This window comes from Harpia harpyja, chromosome 16 (genome assembly GCF_026419915.1).
Source record: "Harpia harpyja isolate bHarHar1 chromosome 16, bHarHar1 primary haplotype, whole genome shotgun sequence".
Lineage (NCBI taxonomy): Eukaryota > Metazoa > Chordata > Aves > Accipitriformes > Accipitridae > Harpia > Harpia harpyja.
In genome coordinates this window covers 30,613,608-30,641,493 of record NC_068955.1, presented here as the reverse complement: position 1 = coordinate 30,641,493, position 27,886 = coordinate 30,613,608, and the positions used below count along the sequence as shown (strand labels likewise).

The window sequence follows — 27,886 nt, the reverse complement described above, 5'->3', positions numbered from 1 at the left end:
AACTTCCTATTTGTATTAGGAGGTTTTCAGGAATTTTCCAGAGGCTGTTCAAGGCCTGTTTCGTGACCTGTTCAAATAAATGAATAGTTGAGGCCCAGTGGACTGAAGCCATCCGCTTTTGTCTGTATTAAACTTTTATGGTATGTTGTGAATAATTGGGTTTACAGATACAAATTCATAAATTAATTTCCATTATGGTACTCATTTATATATTATATTATTACTTTCTATTTTAATCTGAGACACAGATTAAACTCATGTGCCAGCTTTTTGAGACAACGACTCTTGAAATTGTTTGTGGTTAAATGCATTTTATAAGTACATGAAATATCATATTAATCCAAAACATCTTTTGGATTTGGACCTTTTTGACTTGCCTCCTCATTTGGATATCCAAACTCTTACCAGGGAATGTATTCATTCAGTCCTTTCCTGTAATACTCAGGGAAAAGTATGCTGCTAACAGAATTTGTTAAAATTTGTTTTGCACAGAAACCTTTCTAGGTGGACTGTCTACCTTCGTACTGTTCATGAGCCTGTTGATGATGCTGGATTAGAACAGAAGCAAGCACTGGTAAAAACATTCAGCATTTGGAATGAATTCAGGGGGTTTAACATAAAGCAAATAATAGGATGCTTGACGCTAAATATACTTGTAGAGTGCAAATTTTGGTCTAAGTTTGTGCTAAATACCGCTCCAGCCCATCACAAAGAGTTTAAGGCCAGCACAACCATAGACACCGTGACCAGCTGCTGGTTTTCAGGGACTGAAACAGTCTTGCAGCTGACCCCTGGGTTAGCACTACGGATATAATGAGTGGATGAATAACTTCCCAAAGATTGTCTAGGTCCCTGTGTCTTTCTTTGTCTCACATTTTAGTCTACAGAATAAGAATACTTCACAGATGGGAAATTCATACTGGTTTGTGACATGCTTAGACAGTGTTGTGTGCACAACTGTGTAGTTACTTGAAATGCAAAAGTATAATTTGAGCCTACACAATTATTTGTGTGCTATTTATTTTGCTGGTACAAATTGTAATTGGGTTAGTGTGTGTTAAGTATTTACAAAAAATGGTGGATTTTTAAAAAGTGTGTAGGCAGGGCTTTGTAAGCATGTGTAACAGGTTTGGGGTTTTGTTGGTTTTTTCCAAGTAGTTCAATGGGTGGGAAGAGCTTCTGAGAAGCTTATTTTGACAGAATGTGTGTTCACAACTGCAAGGTAAATTTATTCACCATTGCACCAATGGTCATTCTGAGCAGAATGATTGAGTTTTGTCTACTTAATTACTGTTGAAAATGATTGACTACATTTTCCACTGAGAGAATGTTTAGATAATGGAAGGATCAGGATGATGCATTGAAGAAATTAAGATTTATTTTTTTTATTAATAGAACAAATTCTGCAGAGGTCTCTTTCTCTGTAGTGTTTTTTCTTTTGCACCTTCCTACAGGAAGGCTGCTCTGGTGAATATGTTCCAGCTCATGCATCTGCTATCCTACAATGTGCAGGTTTATTTTTTTTTTATTTTATTTTATTTTATTTTATTTTATTTTATTTTATTTTATTTTTCAACCTATTGCGTGGTTATACATTTCAGAAAAAAATGCTTTTATGCAGCCTGTCCCAATATCCATAAAATCTACCCCAGCATCTCTAGGACACTCATTAATGCACTCTTTTCCAAAAAATCCACATTTTTAAATAATAGCATGTGTTCTTTCCTGTCCTAAATCTGCCCATGTAAGTAACCTAAATGCATGTATTTACACCGTGAAGAGTCTGTTTGCAATCAGATATTTTCTGCTGGTGGGGTGTGGCAAAAGAATAGGGACCCACCCAAGTGTAGCTTCCGTGGGGTATAAGTACTATAAAGAATAACACACTCTTTCATTTTCTTTAAGATATGGAAGTATACGTTTATTTAGGGGGTGGAGGGGTAAGTTTAATCTTGAGGAAACAAATTTCCAGTTAATTCAATCTCTAACCTTGCTTCTAAAGTAAATATCAGCTGCTCTGTAGGCAGTATAGTGATCATTTAGTGGTGTGCGAATGTAACTATACATGAAACAACCGATTTACAATTTTCTGTGCCTCTCAGCAGCATCTGTGTGGCTACACCGACTTGCATCTTGCTGTAGTCCTCTCTCTTACTGCATCATATTTAAGCTCTCTGCTGCCTTTGAGATTACCTAAAATGTCTTTGTAAAAATAGACCAGGAGAGAAGATGTCTGCTTCCTCTCCTTTGTGTTCTTAGTGATCATCTCGTGTGAAATAACTGCTTCTGCCTTCCTCCTTTGCTCCTGGCTTCATGCCTTCTGTTACGGTACCCTTTCCAGCCTGAGTACATCTCTTGAAATCACCCATCAAATGACTTTTCTGCCTTCCATTCATATTCACTGTAAACCAATTTCTACCGTATCCTATCCTTTTCTAAACTTCTTCCATTTCATAAACTGTTGTCATTCGCAGTCCTGTGCGCTTGTCTCTGATGTTATCAGGATTATAAGGTTGCCTGAACAGGAGCATCTTTTTCTTGTAAAGTTCAGGAGAAATTTATTGATGTCATGGGTGTTCATATATCATCTTTTGTATAGAGAGCTCTTTCATGTAGGGAATATTTCACATGGAAAAAAAATTGATTATCTGATTGATATTTTGCTCTGGGAGACCACATCGTTATTTAGTCCTGAATAAAGTTTCAAGATTTTTCTTGGGTTTTGTGGGGTTTAGATGTTGCTATGTATAAATGCGCAGTAAGGTAAAGTCAGAGGAGTGGACCTCGATATTAAAGATAGTGAAATTTATGACTGTCAGTTGTATTTGTCACTGGTTTACTCCATATTTTTGAGTCAGCTCCTGAGAGAATGGCCACGTCGGAGAGAGAACTTTTCATTGTTGTTGTTCAAAGCTCTTTGTACAAGAGAAACACCGTCGTTGATCACAGTCTCTGGTTTGGAGCGGGTGTGAGTCCTGGCACACTGAATGCAAGCCCCAAAGCACTTTCAGTCTTCGGAGAGGGAGTTGGAGGGAGCAGCGACGTGTCTGCTGTGGTCACAGTGGTGGGGGGTGGACAGGAGACACACCACATTGCTTTTTGTCTCAGAGACCTGAACGTTTCATGTTCACGTGTATTGCATTGCTGTAGGAAGCTGTGAAATGACAACTACGTGAATAACTGATTCCACCAGCTAGGAGAAAGGAATGAAACGTCTTAACTATGCAGAGGTGATGGCAAGTATTGTTTGCTGTCATGTATGAATATTTAGTGTCTCAAATGTATCCAGAAGTGTCTGGATTAACAGCTGTGTGTACCTCCAATTATAGCTGCAAAACGGTCCATCCGTATCTCCTCTAAATACCGACCAATGCACGAGCTTTGCTTTGCTTGCATTTCTTTTGTGTTAGCTGCGTTTAGCTGTAAGGTGACCAGTAATGGTGCAATCGCTTGGGGCGAAGGCTAGGTAGCACCGTCTCTCACATGCTGTCCTTGACTCTGTTCAGTGTCATTCAATCCTTTTCACCGAGTGGTTCACACAGGGTTATGTTACATGAGGTACATGAAAAATGGTGGTATAAGCTGATAATACTTCAAAACATTGAAATACAATGCATTGCACGCTGCTAGCAAATTCTTTTATCTGGAAAAATTGTCTACTGTGAATTTTTCTCATTTCTGTCTCCAGCTTGCTCTTAAGTCATAATTTTCCTGCCTTGTAACATTGTACTGCTCTAAAAAACCCTGTGTACATTGATTATACAAGGTGGAAAAAGTACTGAGACATACAGTTGAAAAATCTTGAAATTCACAGAAGTCGTCTTCCTTTTAAACTCCTCAAGAACATTTCATACATACCCAAAAAGTAAGTTCAGCTTGAGATAGCTCGGGCTTGCAGTTTAGGCTATTTTTTAAAGACATTTGGTCTATGAGATTGTATTATTTCATAAATTATTTCTCAAATTCTCTCAAACTGCTCAAAGTAACTTCCATCCCACTGCCGAGTTTTAACCAAATGATAATAAAGTATGAATTTCAAGAATATAAAGTTCTGAGGCTTTTCCTAAGAGTCAGGAATGGATAGAGGAGAGTTACTGAAATTGTTGGCTGTCCCAAGGGACAGTTTTCCTTGCATTTGGCTTGTTGGGTGACCAGTTGCCATTGATGTAGCATGGAACCAGCCACAGCACATATCTATTTCTATTATCTATTTTCACCTGTTTATGAAGGACATGGGAAAGAAAGTTCTGTGCAGGAAAGTTTTGGGGAAGAGTCAAAGGAAAAGAAGAACTTACAGTTTTGCAGTCAAAGATTACGGAAAATATGCTGAAAGATTGGGTTGAAGAAGAGGGAGAGCCACAAATTTGTGCCTGCAAACCAACTTTGCTAGTTTGACTGTTTATAGAACATCCTTCTAATCACTTTGCCACTAAAAGCAAAAATATTTTTTTAATGTTTCAAAGAATGTGATCACATTTGAATACCAAGTACCCATGCGATTATTAAATGAATTGGCACAGGTGAAATAGATACCTATTTTACTGATTATAAAAATTTACCTTCTTCAGCTTGTTTCCAAAGCCTAGATGAGATGCAGTAGTCATCTTCCCACTGCCAAAGCTTGAAGTGGAAGCAGAGAGACAGTCTCATCAGATTATTCACACCTGAAAAAGTTTTGCTGAATAAAATCAAACTAAAACTATCAAACAAACCTGCTAGAACTCTGGTGTCTTACTGTTTAAAGACCATTTCTACAGTCATTTGGCTTATATATAAAATATTGAAGAAGGTTAAAAGAAATAGAGAATCTGTCGCTGAAATCCTAGTTCTATATAAGCCATTGACAATTCCGATGTTATTGCTTTGTAGTCATGCTACAGTTTTACCCACTGAGGTGCTAAAGATAGTGAAGATGAGGTACTGCTCTGCTGATTTCATGATTCTTTTGTTATCAAGTATTTCTGTAAACTCTTTGAGTTAATCTTCAGATCGCCTATCAGTATTTTTTTTTTTTGCAATATAAATCTTTTTGGTACCAGCTTTTGTAACTCTGCCTTTTAAACAAAGCTGCTATAAACAGTCATTTACAGGTTCCATTTCTGAGGCAGCTTTAAAAAATGTGTCGTATATATTTGCTCTTGCTCTAAATGTTAAATATCATTGCACATAATGATGCGAACAGATGGTATGCTGCATAAACTGTTTTATCATTTTACACATTTATCACTTTATACTAGTGAAGTGTACATGGGTTTGATTAATATTAACTTTTGATTTATTTGGAGGTCTCTATTTTTTGACAGCATTAGCGGTTTTCTTGTAATCCATACTGGCTTCCAACCTTACAATTTAATTCTAGTAAAGATAGAGTAGATGCATTCTGTAGTTCTTAATTACATGAACTTTTTCACTGTGGAAAAGAGTTACCTGGCTGAGGTTTTAATACTGGAAGGAATTCAGAAGTAAATGGATAACTCTGTTAAAATGTTTTAGACAGATTAAATTTAGATGCCATTGGTCCAGCTAAATAAATACCATATCTTGGAATTAAATACCAGATGCTAAGAAGGTGTAAAATAAAACAAAACAACAACAGTTCTATTCAAATCGATATTCTTTTACATCCTCCACCAACAGAATGAGAGAACTTCATATTTGCCTGCTCAACAGGTCTGGATGTTCAGCATGTGTTACACCTACATCACTGTATATGAAACTAAAAAAAGCGTCTCAAAAAGCATCTCAAGCTTATAGACACAGCACACACCCCATACTTTGAGACTTCTGACTGCAGCATTGTATTAAAAATATGGTTTACTAAGATGTTATTTCATCATCATGCATTTTGTCTCAGCTAAAGCCTGAAAAAAGGCAAGATCTTCCTTTGCTACAATGGATGGGAAAACGATTTCAAGTTGGAGTGGTCTGCTTGTGCTTGTTGTTCTGCTAAACGGCAATAATATTTAATGAGAGATTTTGCTCTAAACTGTAAATTCTTTAGAGTGTGAGATGCCCAGCCTGTCAGAATAAATAGAGGAGGCTAAAAACACTTGCTCTGAAGATGATTGTTCATTTTGGAAGGCACTGAGTGATCCCAGTGAAATATAACTGAGTCAGCTGAATTTTGGATAGAGATCAACTTCCCAGCATGTATTCTGGCAGCATCTCTTCTTCACTGATTCCATTTCTCAATATCTTTTATGTTCAAATAGCACATGCAGCACTTCAGTCTTACATGCTACTATCATTCAGATTTCAGATAACTTTCAGTGACTTCTTACAGATGGAATGAATAAATAAATTACTTTCATCCATGCTTATTTACAGTTTTTATGCCTATGCTTTCTTCTATGTCAATTAATAGTATGGAAAGATGCATACAGCAAAAATGATGATGTAGCACTAGGAATTACCCAGAAAGTACGCATTTTAAAGTTTAATGTTGCAGTGCAATTTGAAGTTTAATTAGCATGACCACAATAGCTGGTCAGAGCTTCTTATAGTTAACTCATCTTTTTCCATGAAGACTCTTTTGGACTGCTATGGCCCTGTTGCCTTTGCTTACAGGACATGAGATACTTCCAGAAACCTGCAGAAGGAAAATGCTGGGAAATGAGGAGAGTGCGTTTAATAAAAGAACGTCTCTTGAACGTGAGAGTTTACTTCAGGAGTGAAAATCTTTGTTCCCAGATGATCTGAAAAGAAAAGCTTCTTAATATCTCATTGGTTATGTTAGAGAGCATAAAATGCATATAAACATTTGTGGGTAATAGTCATGAAAAATGACTATCATTTAAGAAAATATTTTTAGTGTATGAAATGCAGAGTTGTAGCACACTAATTGTTGTAAATATGTAAAGGGAAAGATTTGGTTGAACTCATTAACTTTTTTTTTTAACTGGCAATTATAAGGAAATTAGTTGCATATTTCATGAAGAGCTAGCTTTGTTTTCCTGTTATTGTATCAGCTATACACTGTTTCTTAAATATGTATTTTTATTAAAAGACAGTAATTAGAAATTCTCTATCTTCCTGTTCTTCCCGCCTTCTGTTTTTAAAACTGAAAGAACAGAAGTTTTCTGCATTTTGATCTAAAAGACTATTTTCTTTCTTTGCAGGTTAATAATGAGAATGTAGTGAAAGTTGGCCACAGGCAGGTGGTGAACATGATTCGACAAGGGGGCAATCACCTAGTTCTTAAGGTTGTCACAGTAACCAGGAATCTTGATCCAGATGACACAGCTAGAAAGAAAGGTACATTTTTCTCTTTCCTAATAGAGTCCTTTTGGTCTTGCTCCACTGAAAACAGAGTATGGACATGAAATTACTGTTTTATAAATTCTGCTTTATAGAATTCACTTTTAAAATTTGAAATACCCTTCTCTTATTTAATCGAGAGTAATTTAATTCTGTTGACTTATGCATTAATATGTGACAAAAAGGGTAATATTCTCTTGTCATGCTTGCCATGAATTTCTTCTTTATGGATCTTTATACATTTATATGTTTGAAGATCTTGTAGTAAAATTTCTTGCAAGAGTGAGAGAGAAAAAGCCCAAAGAACAGATTGTCTTTTATCAATTAATTCCAAACGTACTTGAGATGAGGTTAGTTTGACTCTTCGTGAAATCATCAAGAACTTACAATTTTGCAAAACACCTATTTTAGAAAGGACCTCTGTAAGAATAAGAAAAATATGCAATATGTTTAGACTGAAGTTCTGGTAGAAAAAAAAGTACGTTTTAATGGGAAGATTCCTTTAGATGAATTCAAAGTAGAGGGGTTGTTCCAGCCAGGGAAAATCCATCCTCCTCCCATGAGTAGAAAATAAGCACAGCTGCTTTTTGTGCCGCTTCGCTGCTAGTGAGAACCAGCTACTCCAAGAGAGGTTAGTATAGGATCATGTGCCACAAAGACTTTGGGAAAGAATTATCTGGGTACAAACAGGACAAGGGGTTTTTTTCCAGCCTAAGGGGTTTTTTAATATATTAATTTTAATGGAGATTATGGGTTAACCTGTATCATAAGATTGGGCTACTCCCTTAAGAATTTCTGTGTGTTAATAAGGTGTGTTTCCCACCTACCTACCCAAAGAAACACCACCGAAACTTCACCCCCAAAAAAGACACACACACAAAAAAAAGGATTTTGCAGTATTACCTTCACCTTAGATACCCCTGAGTTTGCTCAGGTAACAGCTACTCTGGGAAGTCATTAGGCCCTCATAATTATCATTAAGCAGAAAAGATTGCTGCTGCTAACTCGTGTTCCATACAGCAGCATCACATTTTTGAAAATTCCTGTTCCTCCCACCAGTTTCTTGAATTGTCACTCACAACCGCCTGGCTCTTCAGCACAAGAGCAGGCTAGAAGCTGGCACCCGAGGGCTCCCTCTTTGTCCACGAGTAAAACTTTCTGTCTACACTGTGAGTGTTCTTGACATCTGCTGCTTGGTTAAAAAAAAAAAATAAAGCACCTTGGGGGGAAAAAAGGCTATATTAAGGTAAATCATGTCCAAACATGGTCCTGCATTATTTTTAGCTTGATAGAATTACTATTCACACATTTTAAACAAATCTTTCACCTCTGCCTTTTGGGATGTATCATACTGGCCTTAAATAAAAGTGCTGTTGCATACAACCCAAAGGGAAGCTGCTTCTATAAAAACAAACCCAGTTCTTTGTCATCTTTCCAGAGCCTTCTACTGATAATGTGTCATTTGCCAAAAACTTTCGTTTTTGAATCTTGTCCCTTTTTGACGCAAGCTGGTAGCCTTTCTTGTTACCTGGCAATTGCCATTGTATCTTGGGAATTGTGTGGAAGGATTTTCTTGCCACCAGTCTCCTTCATGGTGAGGCCAGTGTCAGATACCCAGCCTCATTTAACAACGCAGTATTTTGTGCAGTTTCCCTCATGGATTTGTTGTCACTTCTCTTGTTGGGCGAGGGCAGCCTGGAGTTAATATGTGCAGTACTTACGCAGCCTCGTATCTGGCACTGAACCTAAGCTATATTTTTGCTTTCTCGCGACATACTGTCATTCAGGCCTCTGTAAGATGATGATGGAGCTTAACAGGGAAAGGATGACGCTGTCATAGTGGATATGGGTGATACGGGAAGAAAGTCGTCGACTTCTTTCCTCCATCACTCTTTCTCGCCCTCAAACTGCTTTGCCATCTCTTGTCAAAATGGTGTAGCCTCATGTACAGTATTGACCAAAACATTTAAGAATCCTTAATTTTTCCGGGTGTCCCAGAGCCATTTCTGTTTACTGGAAATCTCCAACTTTCCTACCAACATTGGCATAATCTTTTCTGATGTTACGCTCCTTTCTGACCACCAGAAACATTTGTTATCGGGATACTAAAACACATGCTGGATTTTAGTTTCTGTGCTAGATGATTGCCTTGATATTTTAAGATCTTATTTATTGTGAGGATCACCTGTTTTCCCTAGTCTCACCGTAACTATTAAGATAATTCTTTCTTGTATTTCTCAGATTTAACAGTTTCTTCAAAGATGAAATTAATCTGGCAGAGATTGGCTGGTCTCCAGGAGATTTTTAGCTATGTACCTTTCTTAGAAGGAGGGGCATAATTGCTGTGAGGCACTTTCTCTAGAAAGTCTTTTTCCTACCGAAAAATAGAAGTCCACTGTTATTTAGCTTTAAATGTTTCTATGTATCCTGTTACATAAAAGCTTGCTGATGTGTCAAACAACCTATGCTAAAAGTAGAAACGGTATAGAAATTCAGTACATGAAAAGCATCTCAGGGTTTTTTCCTCCGCATGTATGTATTTATTATTACCTTATCTAATGCAGCATATTATTTTAAATAAATGTGAAACTGTGTATGTGAATATAGTGTTTGAGAGACGTGTGTTTACTTACACTGTATATCCTTCTGTTTAATGCAAAGCCCCACCACCTCCTAAGCGAGCTCCAACCACTGCACTGACCTTGCGGTCTAAGTCAATGACCTCAGAGCTTGAAGAGCTTGGTAAGAAAGTGTTTTTTGACAAGCATGCTGGCATAATAGAAATGTAAAAAAAAAAATATATATATATGTATATATGTTAAATTGGCTAAAAGGAACTGCACTGTGTACAGTATGTAGAACAGAAAAGGTTTTAAGAATGCTGCATCTTTGGAGAGTTCAAATATGCATGATTCGCATGAATAATTTTTGTTTAAACTTGTGCCTTTACTGCTGTGCAAGAGAATGTTGATACATTTTATGCATCATCAAAGTTTGGCACACCTACTAAAAAGTAATGCCGTTATCATATTTTGTTAGCTTTGCTTTCTAAATTTTCAGTTCATCTAATATTGTTTTATTTTAAATTTCTGTGGCCTCTCATTAGTGGATAAAGGTAAGCTGCCAGAAGCTGTTGTTAAAAAGCTGACAGTGTTAAAGCAGCTTCAACTGCAACTTGTTTTCATTAGACTCTGATCTAAAAAAGTGCATATTATGATATCACTTTGACTTCTGTGCATGATATAAACTTAACTCTTCTCACTATTGGTAATAAAAAAGTACTGAGCATTCAGTCTTTTATTTGCTAATTTTAAGAAATGTGATTGTAGATTCCTTTGCTTGATCATCCACATTCTAGATATGCATAATTCTTTGGGAATTTTGTTTTATTTTCTAGAAGTGAGGAAGGTAGTAGGTTTTTTCTTCCTGGTTTTAATCTGTTAGGTCATTAAAAAGTAGAATTTCTGCAGCTAGACTAATAAATATGTTATGAATGGACCATATTAACAAAGAGAAAAGCCCAGTGCATATTTATATATGGCTATTACACTAAAACAGTGTGTTTAGCAAGTGATAATTGGGTATTAAAACCAAACCACATCCCTCGTTGCAGAGTAATAGAGTCTATCATACAATAAAACCATTTTTCCATGTATCCCTACATTGATTTAAATACTATTCTAATAATTCTAATAATTTTTATTTCTGGCATGGACTCATATGAAGGCCAACCGGAAGGAATCAAAGCCTCGTGGCCACTTTTTTTTCCCTGGAAGTCAATGTTTTCTGGGGCGGATGGACCCCATCCATCCTTTAGTGAGTCAAGTCACCCAGCTTCAGTGGGAGTTCTTACCAGCAAAGGGTTGCTGAAGTGGTTACTGTCTTCCCTATATAACAACCAAATGAAGACCCAAATGAAACAGTCTGATTATTTAGCTCTAGCAGATCTCAGAAAATTTGATTTTTCTGTGCCAGGAAGCTTAGGAGCTTGACTAAAGGTTTCAACAGTTTGTGAATGCTCCATAATTTTTCTTCCAGGATTAAAATGTAAAATATACTTTCTGGAGCCACTTTTTGGGTCTGGGTGTTTTGATTTGTTTTCCTTTCTTGGAGTGCTAAGAGGTTGTAAAACTTCACTGGCTTATCGATAAACTTTCCTGAGGGGACAGAAATACTCAGGCACCATTTTTGCCCCTTCATTATCCCCTTCTGCAAATCACTTCCAAACTGAGGATATTCTTCTATTTCTCTTACTTTTCAATCTTATATAGTAGATACTGTTCTTAAAGCAGAGAGAAGCAGCAGTCTTTTCTAGAGGAAAATAGCTTATTAACAGTAACATCACCTCTGCAGTGAAGACCATCATATTTTAGCTTTCTCACCCCCCTGTTCAGGTTGTAGTACTTGATCTACTATTTGTTCTCATGCAGAAACCACTGCAACTCTTGTGAATAGCAGCCATGGGACGTACTTGAATCTTTAAGCACGTTTCCCATCCATATCTTTATCCAGATGGGGCAAATATTACAGTGGCAAGACTTTACTATTCTGGAGAATAGTCCTGAACCATGTTCCAGAAGCGTACGTCCCTTAATAAAGCTGTAGTAATACTAGAGCATGGCAGAAATTTGTCTTCTTCCTAAACAAGACTGTAAATACCAGTTCCGTGCTACTCTGAACATTTGCCACCCTAGCAAACAATATGACTACTGTTATAAATAACATCTGTGGTCTACCAAATTTTGACATTCGTCCTCTAAGAGGGCTGTTATCAGAAGGAACAAGAATTCTTAAATTGCACAACTACCAAACAAGCTTCCAAAGAGAAAATGTTCTCACTATCATCAGTTAAAAGTTGTCTTCTAACATAAAACACAGATTGTATGTGTGTATTTATATATAATTTATATATCTTTATATGTATATGTGTATATATTGGACATCCGTATGAACTATGAGAACACCCACATTTTTATATCCATTAAACAAATGAATAAACATTTGTTTCATAACATATGTGTGCAAACTAAACAGGAAGTATGTAAAGATGAACACTGTGGATGTTCTCATCAATATATATGTGTAATCTTTTTTCTGAACTGAAGAAGCTCATGGTCTCAATAATGTCTCGTGGCAAAGAATTCCACAGGCTAATTACGTGCTGTGTACGAATGTATTTCCTTTTTATTGGTTTTAAATGTGATGCCTTTAGTTTTAATTGAATGTCCCTTGTTACGTAATAGAAGAAAAAGATAAATAGAAATTCCCCCTTTGTTTTCCCTTAGAGTATATATTTTTGTAATTTCTCCTAGCTAAGCTAAACAACATCATTTTTAAAAAAAATTATACATCTCGCAGTCTTTACAGTCACTTCCTTTGCCTGGCTCTGAACTCTACTTGTGGATTTATTGACATGTTTTTAGCTACTCTGTTCTCCATAATACTGAGCAGACCATCTCAGTTGTTCTCTTTCAAATGAGTTAATCCAAAATATGGCAGATAACGTGTGCTAACGATTCCTTTCCACTTCAATCTGCAGAGATTTGAAAATGCCCTGTTACCATAGTTTGAAAGCCCTGGTATCAATAAGTTGCCCCAATTACTGTTTTTTAAAAAGAATTTAGAAAACAAAATTGTACGTGTGTCCCTAATATCTGCAGGGAAGCAATTTCTTATAGTTAAGGTATAAACCCTGATAAACTGTGCTTTCGCCAAGCTGTTTATCTACTGTGGTTTGATAGATACATGCGTAGTAGAGGCTAGCAGGGAGAGACTGACTTCTTAGATGGAAGAAAAATGTTTATGCTCAAAATGACAGACGAGGATTTAGCATATAAAAATTACCTTCAGAATTGATTCACAGTTCATTCCCTTTCTATTTCCAAGCTTCAGTACGGAAGAAGAAGGGTAAGGGGAAGCATTTTGTCTCTTGTTTAACCTGTTTCTCACCTTTCCATAGTGAAGGATAATAACATAATGTAAATGTTGGCATATGGTCCAGTTTATTTTATGGTGTCAAATGTACATTAATTATTGTATATGTTTTTTAGTTATTTAGTTAATAAATTGCAAACACCCTAAGAACTCAAACAGAAGACTACATTTGAAAATATTCCCCACATTTCTTCCTTTTGTCTCCTTTCCTTCATCTTGCCTTTTTTTCCTTCTTTGTATCCAACTCTTTTCCAAACCCTTCCATGTCATCTCCTCACAGTTACTGCGCTAACTGGCAGCCACAGAGAATATGTGGCCAGTAACACATCCTCAGTGTAGTCCTACGTTAGTGATATCGCTTGTCTTTTTAATGGCCAAACGTTACTCCCATAACCACACTGTCTCTGTCTCAGGAAATAGGGATCTTGCACACAACACTTGAACTTTTGACCTGGAGAAATGCTGCTCTGCACAATTTTAAGTTTTCAGTAGAACATCTTCCACGCTGTCCCGTATGCATGGAGTGCCCTCCCTGAACTGATTCATAAGGCCACTACCCTCTCCTTGAAATCTCTCCTAAAGACCCGCTTCCCCGATGAGCCCTATTAAGGAATCATCTCAGTAACGATGGCTAGGTAGAGGGGCAGGTAGAAATAGCGGTGCTATTTTAATAGGTTTTATAAATGTAAACGTATATATATGTATACAAAGTTTGTTTGTGTTTAGCTGTATTTTTCCATGCTCCTGTATGTCATTTTGCTTTCTTAGATTGTAAGCTCTCCTGAGCAGGGACTGTGTCATTTACACGTTTTCATGGCGTCTAGCCCAAGGAAGAGTCTCAAACCTCCCTGAGCCCCTGGGTGATAGCTGGTAAAATAGTCTGTGTCCTGCTCTTCGACAAAGTTCAGCGTCACGGAAAGGAAAGCTAGGCTGTAGGCAGTGTCTTCTCTCAACAGGGAAGCTTTTGCTTTTTAACATTAAACAGAACAAAATTGGGTTATTTTCCACCCTTTATTTTTCTGCTCTTTTCTGACCTCCTTTCCAGTCGCTAGCAGAGGTTCTAGCTAGTGATATTTTCCTTTCTCCATTCAGAGAATATGACAGAATAAACCCCATTGCTACTGGTATTTTTCTGAAAAATATGTTTTGGCAGCATATAAAAAAATCTTCACGTTGTTATTGTAGAGTCTTCTGTCAACCAAAAATTTCAGTTTTCCGGGTCATAGGCGAGGGAGGCATTAAGATGAATATAATGGCTTTTGTGGTTCTGTTTGACTGGTTTTGCTGGTTGTCTTTTGAGAGGGGTTCTGGTTCATTGGGAGGATAGGAGAAGGGAAGGACATAGGCTGTATTTTTTATATTCAGGGGAGAAGGCATGATGTTTGTGTCTAAAGACATAGGTAATAAAATCTTTAGGTTCACAGTAGTACAGTATGGGCAGTATTATCATTTTACTGCAGTTACATAGCAGGAATTACTAAAATGTAAACTGTACTTCATCTGTGCCACTGACTTTCTGCTTACAGTAGTTGCCTGACTCAGAGAGATAGCGTCCAACTTCTAAACGTATGTTTGGAGAGGATGTGTTTTCAATAGTGAAACTACTTTCTGGATTTTGTGGGATATCGGGGAAGGGGAAGAGGTGTTCTTTTTTCTTTTGCGACTTGTAGGTTTCCAAGAATCACTGAATAAGTAAGCAAGCTATGGCAACGTGTAAACTAACAGTTAGTTGTAGCAGCAATTTTTTGGAGGCAGTACTTAAAATATAATTCCAGGTAATGTGTAGCTAGCCCATTAATACTGAAGAATAACCAAAATATTCATGCAGCAGGTTAAAACGAAGATTTGAAAATACTCTAAAAATAAAACATTAAAAGAAAAATTTTTGGTCATAATTTTTATCATCACTACAGAAAATAGGTATCATTAGAGTTTCAAAATTAATATTTGAAAATAATCAGTTTAACTCTGTTCATAAACAGTTTATGTGGCTCATGAAAAGCTTGTTTTTAAAGGGTTTTTTCCTTCAGTTTTTGTTTTGACTTGTTTATCAATACCTTCTTGTGGATGGAGAATTTTAAAATTACATGATATTTAAGGAACACATCCATAAACTAAGATCTGTAAATTTCTAGATACATGAATTAAAAATTGCGTGCTCCTAAGCTTTTTTTACTGCCAGGAAATGGGTTTGATTTAGTGAGTCATTTGGGATTTTCAGTGAAAGCTAAAGTGGATAGTGTTTAATTTTAAAAACCTAATATAAAAATCCTCTAAGAGCAAGTATAAAATTAAGAACAGAGCAGGCTAAATTTTCATAGTGAGATGGGAATGACAAGATAAACAATTCTTCTGCATTAGTAAATATTACTTTGACAGTGTCACGCAAGCGTCAGTTGTGAGCTAGGGGTGGTGGTTTGTTTGTTCTTAGGTTTGATATGGTAATCAATCTAAAATGATCCCTCTGTATGTGTTGATACTGGTCTTTGGGTTTTGATGTGGGCTACAGTGCCAAATACAAATGTAGGATTTTCCTCCTTTGAACAGTTTAGATGCTAGTACCACCTCTCAGATCAGAATAACTGTGATATCATCAACCCAGAATATTGTTATCTGGCATCAAGCCTTAGTGGCATTTGAACAGAAAAATATCAGTTGATGGCATTCAAAAGAAATATTATTAGCTCTGTCTGCAATAAGCATTCACACTTCATCCCATTCCTGTTGTCCATTGTTTCAAAGGTGGCACATTCTAATGGCATCTGAAACAATGAAATTGCAGAGCAAATACATATAAATGAATGCCAAACAGCGGCTTAGCTTACAGTGTTATGTTGTGTTTGAAGAAACCACTCACAAAGACGTCCGGGTTCAAAACGCATTTTTTTATTTCACTGTGGTGGAGTTGATGATGGAGATTTGTCTGCAGGAAACAATGGAAATACCATCAAGGCAACTTTTACAGCACTCACAACGTCGACTCCTTTGATAGTTTCCAGCATCAGCAGTGCTTCTGTGTAGGAAGAAGGTTTTCTGATCTTCACCAGACACCGTATTTTCGAAGATGAGAGCAAAAGGCATCAGGCTTAATGAAGAATTCTTGAAGGGTATCCTTGTAAGTAATTGATTTGCATTACATATTTGGAATTCTAATGAGATAGCAATATAATAATAAGAAAAAGGTTGTCATCAGGTTGTAATTTTTCACAAGCATAAAGCAGTGACTCTGGGTCGAATTTGTGAAGTATATGTGTGAAAAAACATGGGCCGCATTTTTTGTTGATGTAGCAAGGTTACAGGTTTTATGACTTGTAGTCTAACTGGTGGGGAGGCTGCAGCAGTGTAAGAAGGTATAGGATTAGGACCATGCCTATGACATGCGTGCTTTTAAAACACTTTGTAAGAGAAAAGCATTGAAAATCAGCATGTGTCACGGAGAACAATGCTAACCCTATGTTTTCCACTGAAAAAAATTCGGCACCTAGCTGGCAATGCGCTGATTAGCAACTTTTGGCACAGAATCTTGAAGTAACAGGTAACTCTGAGTACTGAACACTTCTTCAAACCAGGGTTTATGTTGCATGAGGTGGGCAGCTTTAACTAACGATTTGAAAACACTGGAAGTCCTGAGCAGAGGTCAGTTGAGTCTCTGTGGGGGTGTTCTCCTCATTTACGCTAGTATTATTTTGAATTTATCAGCTTACTCTTGCGTATGTAGGGCCCTTTCATGATACTTGTTTTTCTTTACTACAGGGCAGTAATTGAAAAGGTTTTCAAAACCTTTCTGCATCAGCTCAACAAGACAATGGTATAAAAGAAGTTGGAAAAGGAATTGTAAGTGTTAAAGAAAACGTGGGGTTTGTAGCGTTTGGAAACAGACGAATTAAATACATTGGCTTATGTGAGTGTCGCTTGCTGTACTCAGATATTATTAATTGAATATCTAACCACATATTCAAAATCACGACTGCTTGAGGAACAGTAAAAATTGCATGTGTTTCCCAACATGGTACAGTTAGGACAGTGGAAAACTTTTTCAACACTTTTAATGTGTTCTCTCTCTTTTTCAGGAGCCAGGGAGATGAAGGACTTATCTCCCTCATCTCAAAACTCCCTTTGCTGCTATTTCTCTTTTTTTTTTCTTCAAATGTTCATACACCCATGTTAATTAATTTCTAATATAATTAAAAATAAATGGTTTTAGATAATTCATCATAGTTTGTTTGGTTTTTCCCCTCGGTGTGGAAGCGTGAGAGTAAGTGTAAGAACAGAGAAGGCTGCAAGTGTCTTAGGTCCTCCACCTTTCTTTTTGGTTTCTTTCGGTTGATTGTCTTTCTTTTGTGACTAGGCCAAATTTTCAAATGCTGTCTCTTAAACAGAACATCAAATTGCCACTTAAATTCCACCTGGCTTGCAGGGTAGGAGTGGGTATTGACTATATTCTCTGCTTTGTTTTTGTTCTTAAACAGAAACCACTGTTAGACAATGACCATTCCTCTTTCAAGGTAGGCTGAATTGTAAGGCTTCAGGATTGCAGGTGTATTTTCAATGCCTGTATAATTTTTTCATTAATTGAGCATACTGTTAAAGAGCTGGTACTTGAAAATTTTAACTATAGAAAGAATTTGAACATATCAGTTTTTCTGCCTTCCTTAAAATTACTCTTGATGGTGTGATTATAATATGTAAATGTGACTTATATGTACTAATGTGAAGATATTTTCAGCCCTAGAAACACAAATAAGACTTTCTTTCAAGAAAGTTTTGATAGTTCTTTATTGTGAATACATACAAATCATTTTCATAAATCATGTAATGGTATTTATAGATACTCAATGCTTAATGATTAATTTTAGTCACTAAACAGTTTTTATGTTTTACTGATTTATTTTACGTAATTTTCACTTTTTTGGATTTTAGTGTACCTCGTAGAGTTTACAGTATCCCAGAGAACATACAAGTATTTTTTTACTCAATTTCATAGAAGGAAAGTGTTGCAAATGGCTTATGTTTTTGACTGTGTTGCAAAGCACTTTTGTTATTTCCTCATTATGCTAACTGCTAAAGTAATATTCTCTGCCTATTGTTTGCAGTATGGTAAATATGTGATTTTGGCATTGTGATTTAAGCGCAATCCTGCAAATTGTTCATTTGGGGTGGGGCTGGAAGAAGTTAATTCCAGATTAAAATGTGCTCGTGGTGGCAGATTTATGAGGATTAGCCTAATTGTCTAAATGAAAACTCAAATCATTGCATTTCTGTATATTTTTTAACTATACATTTACCTGACATAACCGTAGGCTGAACTTGTTTCTTTCCTCTAAATATGATCATAAACAGCAAATTTGGATTTAAATCTTAACCTTCAATATTCTTACTCTGAAACAATGCTTTAGCTAAGGTTAGTCTGTAAATTCTTAGCAGTATGTTGAAGGCCTAGTTATACTTTACCTACTTTTGGTCTTTGACAAATTTCTATACATTTATTCCTATTTGAATAGCTAAAAAAAAAGACATTAGTTTTCAGTGGACATAGCTAATGTAACGGAGATCCATTTTTAACCATCTGCAAATAGGAGTCACCTGTTTTTCCCCGGAGGCACTAGAGGTCTATTCATCAAGTACAATTGCTTCTATGACAAGCAACATTATCATATGAACTTCTATAGTCTGATCAAGCTTTCTTTTGAAATCAGTAGGTTCTCATCTTTCTGCTACCACCCTATTAGCATCGGAAAGGTGTTGTAGAATTGTGTTCATCTGCTTCTTTGAAAGCATTGTCTAGATTCCCGTGCGTACTGTTTGCCCAAATTGTCCTTTACATTGTTCCCCCCACCCACAGACATTCACCCTGAAGTTTTACCAAGTTACTTCCCAGCTCTTCTTTTACAAACTAAGCAGGGCAAGGTCTTTTGCATATATATGGGAAGTGACAAAAATCTAAAAGGAATACAATGTAATTAAGTGCACCTAGTTGATTTAGATGCTTTTTTTTTTTTTTTCAGACATGCAAACTTATAATTATAGGCATAATCACTCCTGGCCCTTATGCTAAAACCAAGCTACATATAGTTAAAAGTAAAAGGAATTTAAAAAATTAATCCGTAAGATAAAAGCAACACCACAGCCATATTTTTATCTAGTTTAAACCAATCTCTGTGCATTTTTAATAAGCACACATAAAGACTACCCCTTTAGTTTTAGTACTGCTTAGGTAACTGATTTTTGCAGTTTACTGAGAAGGAAACAAATTTTATCGGCTAATGAAAGAAATTGAACTAAACTTGCAAACTCATATTTAGGGAAGGCGATGGAACAAAATATGTGCATATGCAGTACCTGACATTAAGGGCTCTGTGCCTAGACCTGTTGACACCAAGGAAGAATGAATGTCCTGTGTTCCCATCACTTTTCAAAAGGAAAAATACATGTGCCAAATATTTGACTGTGGTTGGCTGCAGATGCTAGAAAAGGTGGGTGATACTACAGCATATAGGTGCAATTGGCATTGTATGAAGTTTTGCATAACTGATTGCGCCTGGTACAGTTTCTGTCTGTATCTATCTTAGGTATTTACAAGGCATCTGTCACCTTGGTACCTAAGCAGTTTGAAAAATGCACCCACCCCAGGAGGCATGATGCAGATACAGGCAGAGGCCCAGGTCCAGAGCAGCAGAGGCAGGTCCCAGGAAGCTCCCCAACTGTGTTACCGCTGTTGTTGAGCTCCTGGCCCACTTGGTGTGGCCAAGGAACATCTCCACCTACCTGTCAGCAGGAAGACGGTACCCCACCCCTCACGTCCAGCTCCACTGGTGGGGAATCTGAAAAGGAAAGATAATGGAAAAGGCAACGATCCAGTAGCAGAGGTGAAACAGAAATGGTGGGATTTCAAAAGGAGGGATTCTTAAAGAGCAGCACATCTCAGGGGAGGGATCAACTGCCAGTCCAAGTGGCAGGTAAGGCACGACACAGGCATAAATCTCAAATGTTCTTCAGTGAACAAAAGTTAAAGAAATACCTCTGATGTCTCTAAAGTTTGTCTATATCCAAAGCCCTGCTCTGTTCTTGGCCTCTGTCTCAGTCCTCTATCCCTACAGCTGAATCGACTGTTCAGTTCTCTGTGTATCTCAACCCAATAATTGCTACAATCCTAACTATGTCTAATAACAAACTTAAAGGACTCTCACTGGTAATGGATGTTGTGGTGCAAAGAGACAGCACGGTATAGCAGTGCTCCAAAACGGTGGACATATTCGTGAACCTAAAGGCTGGAATAATCTTGGCTTCTAATCACCATGTTCAGAACGGGATCGGGCAAACCGCAGATCACCCTTGTAGGCACAAAAGATGGGGCAGTTCTCCTGTGGCCACCAGGAGCAATCGCTGATCTCTACCACATCAGACCAAGCTCTGTATCAGCCCAGTGCAAAAAAACGTACAGGCAGCCAGCTACGGGCTTCGCTGCAGAAACAGAGGACCTGTCTAACAGGAAAGAAAGGAAGATAGCCAGGACTTTGATGAAGGTTCATTAGTTACTCTTACATGGACCACTTCAATAAGAGATCTCATTTTTTCTTTAAGCACAACAGAATCAGCGAGGTAAAACAAAATACAGTCTTCAGAAAACTGAGAGTCCCATGTGACTCTTGGAAATAGCTGCATAGTACTCACAGTGATCAAACACTGAATTTAAAGTGCAGTGGGTCACTGACTTCCAGATGTTTCTATTTCCTTTAGCCCTTATGCATGATCCTTTCTGATTCCCTTACTTGGTCGTTTAAGGATCAAAATGGGAGTCATGCCCTGTTAGAGCAAGGGACATGAGTTTAGGAACATGAAGCAAGTCACAACTTTGGAGACTGCCAGTTTGATGGCTGCTATCACTAGGTATAAATATAAAGATAGCTATAAAAGACATAAGTGACCTATTTTGCCTGTGAATCGTATATATCACTGTGAGCAAAACGCTGCATGTAGGAATGCTGTGTAAGGTGGAAACAGCTAGAAGGATCAGAGAATCTGACCTCTTCCCTTTGCTTCACACCTAAGGAAGCTAGCTGTGCTTCTTTGTACCCACTGGATTTAAAGCTTGGTTTTAAGAGAGAGAGATTTTTTGAAAGCCAATTAACAACCGAGATCAACCATGTCGATATACAGTTTGGTCCATAGCCAATTCTGACCTGACAGTCTTAGTGCCCTCTCTCAGTTTGGTTTTTTTTTTTTTTTTTTGGAAGTCACCCCTTTGCCAAGGAAATGAGTTAAAGGCAGTTAGTTGAGGTAACTCTTCCAGCCAGCTTTAATCCAACTGTCAGCAGCTGTTCAAAGCAGTCAGCCTCTTCTCTGGCCGATAAGGACAGTTTCTGGCCGAACCAAGTTTTCCAGTGCCCCTACTGTAACTGGCACACCTTTTCCACGGCACCAACCTAGCCACTGGTGCAATCATCTTACCAAGATCCGGTCTGAATTTAGGGCGACCTTTGGTCATCAAGGAATGGATTTATTGGGCAGAGACTGACACATTCGTCAAGGTGGTGTCAGCCGTTGACCTTCAGGCAGTTTTCCCATGATTGCTCTGTAGTGAACGAAAGCTTGTGTAAGGCCATGCCTGTAACGCACCCTCGGTTTCCCCATGCCCCATGTCAATGCTTCACAAAGCTTCCAGAAACCGGAGTTACTAGAGTTGTTGAACACTTTGTTACGAATACTAACAGTTATGAATATTCCTCCTCTTCTTTGCCAGTCAAGTTAACAAACCTATCCTAAAACCTGTGAATGTATTCATTATTCATAAGTATTCGCCAATAGTTTCCACAATTAACTTTCTGCCCATGGGTTTTCACAGACTGTTTGCTGGTACTCTTTGTCATTTGTGTTATTGGTCACCTATGCCAGATGCTGTTCTTTCAGCTCCGAAAGGCTGAAAATACTGATTAGGAGGATAGCGAGTGGTAAAATTCCAGAGAGGATTAGGAACGTTGCAAAAATTGATTAGGCTTTTTCAGACAAACTTTTCTTAGCAAGCCTCTGGCAAATGTGTAAACATGCACAAATAACAAAAGTGTTATGATCCCCCTGAATCTGAACAAACTAAACTCAGTGATACTATTTACAGAAATATTCATAAATTAATGGGGGGGGTGGAGGTTTTTTTATTTTATTTTGCTTCAGTTTTTGACTTTCAATTTATTTTGGTTCTCTTACTTACCAATTGCTAGGTGGGCTCTGTTTAGAACACTTGTCAGGAAAATGGAGTTTTCAAATACGGGGAATTTTCTGATGACATGTCAAAAGAAATACAGAGACATTTTGTATGACCAGTGGCTCTACCAGAATGAATATATACGATCCCTTATCTTTCTCCGATTCCATAGAATTTAACTGAAATGTGTGTTTGCTATGTGTGGTAAAAATAGGTCCCCTGTTTTTTTGTTCTTTTTTTCATGTGTACTCAAATAGGAAAATGCTGAGAAATAATTTCATGGTCCTACACTACAGTTGTTAAGAGAGATTTGTTAATGAAGGATTGCAGCTACAGCTGTATTAGGCAAAGGGGGAGAAGAATTGCAGAGGAAGAAGCAGTTATTACAGTTAGGTTGATATACGGTCCCTTTCAAATCTCCATGGAGTGGAAGAGCCAATGATTGCATGACAGTTTGTCCCTAAAATTCATTTTCATAAGGAGCTCATGCCTTTTTACAAATACAATCTCATCCTCACTTTCCATAAAACATGCAACTGGACAGTCCAGCCAGACACAGAGAGAATGTGAATACTTTGAATGTGAATACTTTGAAGTAGTGAATATGCTAAATGCACAAATAATATCCATTATTTTAGCATTTAAAAAATCGTAATTATATTAAGCCACACAGAATCCCTTTGAGAGCAGTATAATATTGGAGGCACTTGGGTGTAGAAACGATGAGTGCCACATTAGGGCAGGCAGGGACTGATATATAGGAGGAGGGATCCTTGGGTCTGTCAGAAGGAGCTTTCATTTAAAACCATATCAAATATATATATATAAAAAAAAAACCCAAACAAAAAAACCCCTGATTCGTAAACAGAACCAGAAGTATCATTTAATATGACCTCAGCAACACCTTCCAGATGTAAGCTTACAGCTTCAAACTGAGGTCTGAAGAGCAGCATAGAAAGTATTTCAAAGAGCAGAAATTAATCCTTAAAGAATACCATTTTCAAGACTGGGATGCCAGAGAGTAGGCATGACGCCGATCTGGCATTCGGACCACTGTAGCGTGAGCAGCACAGCCAGCCAGCTAGCAAGAGTCAGCCGCTGCTGCTGAGGTCGCAGCCTTACCGACGACAGCGCTTCTCGCACGTATCCCTTGCCTGAGTGTGAGGAATGCAGGCTCTTTGCGCTACCGTACTGCAACGTTTTAGCCAGACCGCCCCAGATTTAATTTCTGATGACCAAATTGTCCCCCCTCCCAAAAAAACCAAAGCGGACTCATGTTTTTTTATCGGAAGCATGGAAAGGGTGAGAGTTACGGCCAGCGACTCACGTAATCAAGAATGGTGCTGGGCAGGTCGTGCTCTACTGTGAGCCAGTGATCGCTGTGGGTGCGAAAAGCTTAGCCATTTCTAGCCTTTGGGAGTGCATTTTGTGTAGGGGAGGATTTAGAGTAAGCGCATACCTAACATCCTCCTCATTAACATCCGTAAGAATGCCTCTTTGCACACTAAGCTGCCACAGGGAAGCACTTGCGCCCAGATTTCCACCATGTGCCCTCAGGCAAGGGAAGAGGTAGTCAGGGGAGGGCGACACTAGGTTTATTTTCGGCAGACGATGAGATCCTGGCGAGCAATGCCCTCAGCTGGCGTTACCTACCGTTTGGAGAAAAGAACAAGAAAAACCTGGCAAATGTTTTGGGGAGGGCATTGCTCGCAGGATAAATGCTGTGGACGGCCACCGTCGCGCTGCAGCAGTGATTTGGGAGAGAGCGCACTGGGGGTGGGGGTGACGTGAGACGTCGGACAAAAGCGAAGATAGCCAGCAGTGCTTCAGAACAACAAAGGGCTGCCCTCAGCCAGTGGTGGAGCACATCTGGCACCCCAGGAAGCTCAATTGGACACTTGGCCCTGAGCTCGTCCCAGGGATTTCTGACTGACACCACTGCAGTGCATAGGTGAGCTTTTTGATAGGTTCACTGACATTGCCTGTCACAGTCACGATGAGGTGAATTGGTAGTTCCTGCCTTGGGATGCAGCACGGCTGTGTGTGTTCTGGGTACAGGACAGTGTGCATTTATACCAAAAGCGGTTAATAACGTCAACTGCCACGTGCCCAACGCAGTCACTAAACTTTAGTCCGCCCTTCCGTTTGCCCAAACACATACACTCTGGCTTCCCAACTGGCTTCTTTCTATGTGTTGTCCAATGCATGTAGATACCTCCATCTGCCTGGCCTCAGATACAGTGGTTGTTGCTCCTCTATTTGATTGCCAGATGTCACTGGGGAACAAGATGGGGAGGTTCCTGGATCCTCGGGGCAAGCCGGCCGTCACCGAGGGAGCTCGCCGTCCACGCCGGCCGAAGAACAGGAATCCTCGGTGCCTGCCTCTGACGAAGACTCGCCGGCCAGGACCACAGAGAGCTGGCAGTGGCCGTTGTCCTCGTCTGAAACGCACAGCAACGTTGGGGAGGATTTTGAGGGATTTCAAACGCCAGCGCGGACTCCGGAGTGTACTATGGACATACAGTCTCCCGGGGATCAGTCACTCAGTAGGACTCCTCAGTTTGAAAGTGACTCTCCTGAGGAGGAGGAGGGAAATGATGAAATGAATGAAGAGCGCTGCGGTGTTGAGCCTGTCCCTAGGGATCGGGGTTGGAGAGGGCAGCCCCAGCTAACAGAGGGAGAGAAGCTGTTGATGGAAACCAACAGTAGGATTGTGCAGCTGCTGGAAAATATCAAGAGGGAGCATGCACAGTCCATGGGTCTCATGTCACAGTCCATGGGCCGTATGGAGCTGCAGCTGGGCATTGTGGCTACCTCCACAAGAGCCATCCATAACTACCTGTCAGAGATTTTAGCTTTCCTCAAGCAGCCAAGGACGCAGGTCCTTGAAACGCGCATCTCCCAAAGAGCCACCCCCCATGTCGAGTTAACTTGTGCCTCGACATGGACCGGTGAGGACGCAGTGGCATCCTCCACTGTGTGCTTACCCGGGGCCGAAGGGACGAGCGACTCTCGAGAACCACCGCAGGCCACGCTGCCTTGTCGCAGTGGCCGGCTGCAGAGAGCCATAACCGAGAGGGCCTCGTTGCCCATGCCTACACGCCAGGCAAAAGGGGGAGGGAAGAAAAAATAACCACACCATAGGATTTTTAGGGTTTTTTTTAATGTGCCTGTCCTTTTAATTCTTAGCCATAAGGCCATCAGTGGCAGAATTCAACCATTTCCTACATTGGCTAACATTGTATTCTGGCTGACTAGATTAGTCTAACATTTTGTAGTTTATATTTGCACTGTTAACGATGTGTGCTGCTGGTATTTGAAGAACATTTGCCTCTGTTCTTTCACTTTAACTTCATACGAGCATTTTTTTACTCTGTGCCAGGCATTCATTGCTTTTCTTACAAATACAAGTCATTTCTTGAGGCAGCTGTTTTTTGAGTTTTCTTTCTCCATTATCCCATCCCCTCTGAGCAAGCATTCGGGACTTGGTGGTAAGTATACAGGTCTTGGCAATACTCACCTCCAAAACTGTGTTCGATCAGTCTTTGCCTGGTGTTTCTGGCATGCCAGCCTGAGGTGTTGGGGTTAGCCTGTACCGGATCATGATCATTCTTATCCTCTGTGGGTCTGACAAGCTCACTTTCTAAGAAAGACCCTCGGTGGAGCTAATCCACATGTCTTGGCTATGTCGTACAATAAGTAATGTTGCCAGGATCATACCTCATATTTATCTTTTGGGGCCTGTATAGTGATGTGCCACCAGATCTATCTAGGCACCTGACTCTCATTTTCAAAGTTCCTTTTATGATGGATCTGGTGGCTTGATGGGCAGCATTATAATTTTTCCTCTGAGAGAGTCTGGGGATTTGAAACAGGAGTCACTAAGCAATATGTTCTACGGGGATAAGAGCCATCTCCTGCAACAAATCTATTAGGAGGAGACTATCCCCTGTAATTATCACAGATATTAATTATTTAAGAAAAAGAAAAAAAAAAGCAACTTGCCTAGCAGCCAGACCTCTTGAGAATGTAAAAGTCATGACATGCTGTTGGGTACTGTGCTACTATGCCTGTGATTAAGAGCTTTTTCATCAGAGACGACCTACATGTTGATAAAATGCAACTACTTTCTGTGCCTTTAGGCCATCTAATTTCCTGAGGGCTGGCACCCTGAGCAGAGCACGGGTGCAATTGGTAACCCACAGGGCAGATGGAAATGCACTTTGCAATAAATTATTTTATATCTCTTGGTGCTGCCTCTCTCGGGGGAATTTAATATAGTGGCACTCAAATTGCTATATGCATGCAGAGGCATCAGACTGGCTTTTACATGTGGTATCCCTGACAGTTCTCCGAAAGGATGCTGTTACCAGGAGCCCCTCGAGCGGTGGTAACTAATTATCACAGGTGTAGCATGGCTCCTGTGTTTGACTCTCAACATGCCGTTGTAACTTCTCGTAAAGGTTCAGAAGAGTTTATATGGCAAAGCAGTGATGAATTCCTCCTCTGGCAAATACTAGAGAATAACCGTAGGCCTAAAAATCCTCTTCTATGATTACAACTGAGCTGCGCTCTCTGTCCAGGGAGCCATAGACTCTTCTTCCCTATCTTTCTGCGAGACTGAAGTTACTCAAAATAAAGCAGATGATAATATTTTGTTATTCTACCAGTCAGCCACAAATTGCTCCCTTACAAGTGTGTGTGCGTGCGTGCTTGTGGCTGTACTTTGCTAAATGACCGGTTTAACAATGAAATGCAGCTGGCATGGCCAACCTCCAACGTAGGCTTTTTCCACTGCAGAATATTTCTTCCCTTCCACCTACGTCCAGCTGCGTTCCTCTTAGGAATACCACTGGAGGCGTGCTTCTTTGGCCACACTGTCGACACACCTCGCACCGGGTGCAAATTTTTGCACCCGTTCTGTGGCTTTTTTATATCTCTTTTGTTCAAACTGTTTGTAAAGGTATCCTCAGAGAATTTCCAACACAGGCTTGTAAGGTTCCCCTCTCATTGGTACAAGGAATGCATGCTGCAGCATATTTAAGATCACGAGGAGGCTGGGAGAGAAGCCGATTAGTAAGCCTGACAAATTAATTCCAGTATGTGCGGCCTTTTGAACATGTGTTTCTGGTGCATACCTGGTTTGCACGCTGGTACTGTGGGTACGAACAGCCTAGTTAAAGGCAAAGGCAAGTAAAAGTTTGTCCCAATATGCTTACGTCTTATTTCTTTGGGATGAGTTTGAATGAAGCTGAATACAATTCAGCCAGTTAATTTTCTTGGCCTAATTAGCACGTTTGATAATACAGTGAGAATGTTTTTATTTCACATAGTGCTTTCACTTCAAAAGTGCGGTGCAGTTGCGGCCAGATGCTAAGATTTTGACGTATTCTGCAGGACCCGCCATGTAGCTGCTGCCATTTAGAATAAATCTCGTTCCACGTGCTGGCTGCTTCTGTAGCTTCAAATTTTTTGGTTGTAATTTTAAAACGACAA

The 27,886-nt window shown here is 39.1% G+C and overlaps 2 protein-coding genes across 11 annotated transcripts in view; both read left to right on the top strand.

Annotated features, from left to right (window-relative positions):
- SHANK2 (SH3 and multiple ankyrin repeat domains 2) overlaps nt 1–27,886 on the top strand; it is a 365,392-nt gene that overhangs the window by 314,573 nt on the left and 22,933 nt on the right. For 8 of the 10 annotated variants that reach the window (XM_052810982.1, XM_052810986.1, XM_052810980.1 and 5 more), the window contains 3 exons: nt 7,119–7,254; nt 9,919–9,999; nt 13,144–13,164. In XM_052810982.1, the coding sequence (XP_052666942.1) occupies nt 7,119–7,254; nt 9,919–9,999; nt 13,144–13,164 (238 nt within the window). The remainder of the gene's footprint in view (nt 1–7,118; nt 7,255–9,918; nt 10,000–13,143; nt 13,165–27,886) is intronic. The other 2 variants (XM_052810983.1, XM_052810981.1) reach the window with 1 other exon arrangement.
- Nucleotides 13,223–25,812, top strand: LOC128152587 (uncharacterized). The gene is made up of 2 exons (XM_052810991.1): nt 13,223–20,147; nt 24,661–25,812. The coding sequence occupies exons 1-2, from the start codon at nt 20,069–20,071 to the stop codon at nt 25,521–25,523; spliced, it is 942 nt and encodes a 313-aa protein (XP_052666951.1). The 5' UTR covers nt 13,223–20,068; the 3' UTR covers nt 25,524–25,812.

Excerpts from the sequence above, each read along its gene's own strand:
- LOC128152587 (XM_052810991.1), top strand. The coding sequence starts at position 20,069 with ATGGTGGGATTTCAAAAGGAGGGATTCTTAAAGAGCAGCACATCTCAG. Across the intron at positions 20,148-24,660 it reads ACTGCCAGTCCAAGTGGCAG|ATGTCACTGGGGAACAAGAT; the intron begins GTAAGGCACGAC and ends TTTGATTGCCAG.